Source organism: Macrosteles quadrilineatus, unplaced genomic scaffold, assembly GCF_028750875.1.
Source record: "Macrosteles quadrilineatus isolate MER2022 unplaced genomic scaffold, UCM_ALF_1.0 Scaffold_9__3_contigs__length_116548681, whole genome shotgun sequence".
Lineage (NCBI taxonomy): Eukaryota > Metazoa > Arthropoda > Insecta > Hemiptera > Cicadellidae > Macrosteles > Macrosteles quadrilineatus.
This window is the reverse complement of record NW_026542602.1, coordinates 21578319-21584164: the sequence shown is the minus strand read 5'-3', so window position 1 is coordinate 21584164 and position 5846 is coordinate 21578319. Positions and strand designations below refer to the sequence as shown.

The following is a 5846-nucleotide window of genomic DNA, read 5'->3' as shown; positions in this document are numbered from 1 at the left end:
CAAAAGTTCCCTCTATTTGGTTCATTGTTACCGTACACATCTTCATAAATTAAAATTGCTGAGCAAAGTTAAATCATAGATAAAACATACTCCCTTAGGTTAAATCTTGTTTGAATGGTAGTCTTTCATCTCTTGTGTTATTGTTCTGGGAGTATAGGCCTACATCGTTCCATTTCATACTCCTCTAGTGAGTGAACCTCTGTAATGTATATAATAATAAGTAAAATATACTTCTATAATCATAGTGTGGCTGTGACCGCTAGTACCGTGTGCAGAATTTCCCTCTCCCCTTCTCTCTAAAACGGCTTCTATGTAAAACAATAATTATGAGTTAATTAATTCCCTCTTCCTTTGCCCAACAACTGAAAAAGAAGTTGCAACTGAGATAAGGTTGATGAAAAATAAGAGTTCAGCCGGCACAGATGAAATATCTTCAAGGCTACTAAAAGAAATAGGTGATGTAATCTTGACACCTCTAACTCATTTAATTAATTCGTCTTTTATTTCTGGTCAGTTTCCTGATACTCTAAAGCTCTCTGTTGTTAAGCCTATATATAAAAAGGGGGATGATCGTCTGTGCGATAACTACAGGCCAAATATCAATTGTGTCAACGTTTTCCAAACTTTTTGAAAGATTATTCCTAAAAAGATTGCTGGAATTTCTACATAAAAATGACATACTCACCAGTAAACAGTTTGGGTTCGTAAAAAACAGGTCGACAACAGACGCAATTTATCACCTTGTATCAACTGTGGTCAGCGCACTGGATAGAGGTGAGAAAGCTTTGGGATTCTTCTTCGACCTGACCAAAGCATTTGACACAGTGGATAATGACCTTCTCAAGCAGAAGTTACACTCTTATGGAATTAGAGGGCTGTCACTACAATGGATCTCGTCTTACCTTGCCAACCGAAGTCAATATGTGGAGGTGAAAGCAGTGGATAGCGCTGGGTGTCTACGCCCTCACAGATCCTCTACTGGCACGATCGTCAGTGGAGTGCCTCAGGGGTCGGTTCTTGGTCCGGTACTGTTCCTCCTCTTTATTAACGACCTCCCATCAGTTGTTCAAAAGGGTGAAATATGTCTTTTTGCTGACGACACCTCTCTCGCTGTCTCCAGCCCAAACCGACTCGAACTAGACATGTGTGCCTTTATACAAGCCAGTTGCTTGTTGCAGTGGTTCGACGGAAATCTCCTCAAAATCAATCCAACAAAAACTCAGCTCGTTGAATTCTCAATTAGGAAAACCAAAAACAAACTAAATGTTATTGTTTAATCTATGCTGAAACTGAAACCACTGCTCAAGTAAAATTCCTGGGTTTGTTGTTGGACGAGAACTTGTGTTTCAAACCCCACATTGATTCTGTCTGTAGAAAGATCAGTTCAGGAATTTTTCTTCTGCGCCAACTAGCAAAATTTTCAAACAAAGATGTACTTCTTACTGCTTACTACGTGTACTTTATCCACACATGATATATGCAGTTGCACTATGGGGAGGTGAAAGCACAAGAACCCATTTCCTTTTTCGCCTTCAAAGGAGAGCTATCAGAATAATTCACGGCCTTCCCTACAAGAAACTTGTAGAGCTGTATTTAAATCATCCGCAATTCTAACTTTTCCCTGTATTTACATTCTAGAAGTCCTCACTTTTCTGAAGTCAAATTATTCTCATTTCCACACTACAACCACCCACTCATATCTGCTTCGCAATACTTTCAATCTGAGAATTCCAGCCCATTCAACCACATTCTTTGAAAGACATCTAAACTATAATGCCATCAAACTGTTCAATGCTCTCCCACTTCAAATCAAGTCCACATCAGATCCGGGATGCTTCAAAAGGCACTTGAGGTCATTTCTCGTGGGTCCTAAAGGCTACTACAGTGTCCGCGCCTTTTTCGCTGACGGACAGTCCTAATGAATTTTAATTATTTTAAAAGTTAGTTAATAGTTATTTTTAGTAAATTTGACTTGGCTAATGCATTTGTAATGTTAATCTTGCTAAATAAATGAGTTATTGAGTTAATTGACTAAATGAATGCCAATCGCTAATCATTGCTACTCTGTCGTCCTAAACAGTACAGAACCAAAGCAAATTCTCAGAATAGGGTATATGCTCCCTGGTTTATTAGAAAAAAAACATTTACAGGAGGAGCTTTTTTGTGTAGGGTCTATCATCTTGACCTTCATTGGGAAATTCACATTAAAATGAGTGTTCAAGGAGTACTGGTTTTCATAAACGATTATTGAAATTGTCTACATTTATGTTAGGCAGCAATACATAATGTTATTTCTTATCGTTTGAAAAAATATTACTGTAAAATCTAAAATCATCTATGAATATGTAACATATTAAACTAAAAATTATATATTTTGTAAAAAAGTGAAATTGGGTTATGGTTCTACCGGGCAAAGAAATAAAACGTAAAGAATAACCAAATAAGCTTATTCTTATTCTATATCGAAGTGTAAAAAATAATCAATGCTAAAGCCAAAGCCTGGTAGACGTTTGTAATGAATAATCAGGAGGTATAATAAAGCTTGAGAGCCAGAGCTGATGTATAAAAAAGTTCTCTTACCACCATTGACATGTGCTAAGTATGGTATAGACCTCTTATCCTGCTGTCAAATCTGGAACAGCATTAATTTATTTTTGTTTTATATGTCCTTTCAGTGGGTTGTCAATTAAATGAGCTTTTGACCCCTGTATGCCTTGTTATCTTATGGTACTCCTGGAACTAAATAACATTGCTTACGACGTTGCCAATGTCTACCATGGTGGAAGGAAATGAATGTCCACCAGGGGCCCATTTCATAATAAACTACAAGTTACAAGTTACAACTTGTAACTTGTAATTTCCATTAGATTTGCATTGGGCGATCAGCTGATTTATTAATAATATTAGTTTGTACTTTATTATGAAATGGGCCCCTGGTCGTGGTCTGGAGTTAAAGGTGTATCGATGCTAAATTTTAGGAAGCAGTAAAAAAGAAGACTTTTGCAGATGAGTTTAACATTATAAAGTTTATAAAGTTCTTGTCATATTTATGTAGGTAGTGGTTTGACCGTTGGTATGAATAAATAAATAAATAAATAAATAAATACATAAATAAATAAACACTACAGCTGCATGGTAAAAAAGAAAGCAACCCTTTCTAGTAAACAAGATAATAAAGTTTTTTTGGTTATTGTTACTGTGAACTGAACTTTTCTGTCCACCATTACTAAAATTTTAAATGAAATAGAAATCCAATGAGATAATATGAAACTTGAACTTAAAAAAAATTAAACAAGACATTCAAAATTAAAAAAAAAAAAACATCTAACCACACCAACTTACCTATGAACCTCAGTGAACTAAATTTATTAGGAAAACTAAAATAATTTCCTAATCAGCATCATGATAGCATTTCGAAAAAGCACCGGAAAAATTTATAGAACCGTCGTTTTTTATGTATATATTTTTTATGTATATCTGTGGCTACATGGTAACTTAAGCAAGCCAGCTTTCTAAAAAAAACTAGAAAAGAAGAAGAAAAAGAACTTTTCTCTTCTCCTCTCCTTTGCGTTGGCGGTTACGGTTTATTTATTATTATTATTGTCGTTTGTTTGTGTTGTGTTTGTATTGTAGGTTATGTATAAGATTGTATTGGTTTTTATACTTTATCTTTCGGTCAATTGGTTTAATTTTGGTTTTAAACTATGTGTGTAATTAATTTGGTTACGGTACGAAAACCTGTGGGATTCTCTCTTGAGCTATAATTTTTGTGTTTAGTAAGTCCGTAACGGTTCCAGGCCAAGGAAGGACTAGGCTTGCAATTCAAATAAGAAAACCAAACCCAACTGCACTTCATTAGCGATTTGACATGAGTGGAAGGTCCCCAAATTTTATTCCAAGTCCACGGTTTTGTAATGTCACACCAAATAGAAACCAACATTTTCCTCCTAGACAACCTCTATATTTACCCCCCAACTCTCCGTTCTTGAGTCCCAGATCACATCGAACGCCTAGTCCTAGAGGAAGCCCAAGGCCCAGTGGTGATGGTTCTGATTTCATACCATTGGGTATTAGTAGTCCTGTAAATAGAGCAAGACAACATTGGAGTAGAGGTGGCAGTTTTAGTAATAATTCCAGTTACTCTACATATTCAACTTCAAGTACTCCCTCCAGTTTTAATTCCAGTCATGGGTACTCTCCATACAAGAGGCATAATTCAAGGGGTAATTTTAGAGTAAGTATCTTAAAATTTGTTTAAGCTAATTACAGTATTAGGATAGGCTGCACTTTACTTTAGGTCCTACACTCATTCGAATGAAAATAATCGATTATTCGATTGTTACATTCGATATATCGTTTGGTTAGTTAGGTTAGGTTAACCTTACCTAACTAACCAAACGATATATCGAATGAAACAATCAATTAATCGATATATCGATCGATATTTTCATTCTAATGAGTGTAGGACCTGAAGTAAAGTGCAGCCTTAGGATAAGTTAGGCGTAGCATTCGCCAGCTTTAAAATATAAGTTTCAACTAGGCATAGAAGGCTTAAGTACGTATGAGCCTCAAAAAGTGAGGCTAGAACTGAGTGTGTAGAAGGTCTCGGGTTAACATACATCTCATAGCTCACATCAGGTTTGCACAATCAAATCTACGCATGTGGCCTGCTAACCATCAATCAACTAGGTCTGTTAAAGTTGACAAATTGAAACATAAGTAAGTTACATAGGCCTACAGCTGACAACTACGATAAACAAACGTTGTTCAGTATAAAAATAAAATAAAAAATATAATATTGAACTGAAACTGAAATGAAAGTTTCATTACAATCTGTCGAGCGGTTTCGGAGTCCATAAAGGACAAACAAACATACATACATACAAACATATACATACAAACAAACATACATTGGATTTGATATATATAGATTAATTCAAATATCCTCCCATAAGTTTAACTCCGATCATTTCTTTGATTTTTTGTTTTTTTCTTTAGGCATGAATTGATTAGTAGGCTACGTTTATTTTTTGATAACATAGTTTTAACACGTTGACTGCAAACGCCGACTTTATTTGGCTCTGCCGGCGCATGCCTTGCATAAAAGTGGTGAACATTCCTTGTTATTTTTTGTTTGTTATTTGTAGCTTAAAAAATAGTTTGTTTTGTTTTTAACTTAGGCTATTTGAATCTTACCTTCACCGCATAGATGAATTATTGTTTCCTCTGATACTGAGTAATTCTGTTTTTCAGGGTAGAGGCAAATTCAACCACAGTGGGTCTGGTTCTCCTCCTATTCATCTGTACTTTGACAAAGAGGCATTGGAAGATCCCTGGGCAGATCTTGCTGAAAAGCTAGAGAAGAGGCAAGGACACAAGGCAAACAAAGTAACTGATAGTGAAAAAATCGTCGATGAATCTAGTGGTTCTGAGGTGTCGGAGGGTGATGAGGATTTGTGATCTTAGAAACCTTGGTAAAGCACGTTACTAGTGTGTGCCTTGTACAATAATTATGTATATTACAAATTATTCATAGGCTACAATGTTTGTAAGTACAAATGTTTTTAATTATTTCTAATATTCTAATTCAAGTTTTGTAGAGTACAAATGAAAATAAATGTGTTTATTTTGTATTTAACTTTTATAGCCTAGTTCATTTTTACAGCCCCAGGATTGCATAAACAAATAATGACTAAAACTATAGATAAAGCAATTTCCCTTTGTAGATTTGTCATCCTTAAGGAACAGCTGAAGCCAATTTTATTGTTAGTTCTGTACGTCGCACTGTAGAGGTCTTGTTTTGTTTACAATTAGTTTCTTGTTAATTTCAGTAATTTAAAACCTCG

The 5846-nt window shown here is 35.3% G+C and overlaps 1 protein-coding gene across 1 annotated transcript; it reads left to right on the top strand.

Annotated features, from left to right (window-relative positions):
* The first annotated feature begins 3620 nt into the window (after positions 1 to 3620).
* Positions 3621 to 5638, top strand: LOC129003962 (uncharacterized). The gene is made up of 2 exons (XM_054432318.1): positions 3621 to 4234; positions 5254 to 5638. Exons 1-2 carry the CDS (start codon positions 3869 to 3871, stop codon positions 5458 to 5460), a joined length of 573 nt encoding a protein of 190 aa, XP_054288293.1. The 5' UTR covers positions 3621 to 3868; the 3' UTR covers positions 5461 to 5638.
* The last annotated feature ends 208 nt before the right edge of the window (positions 5639 to 5846 follow it).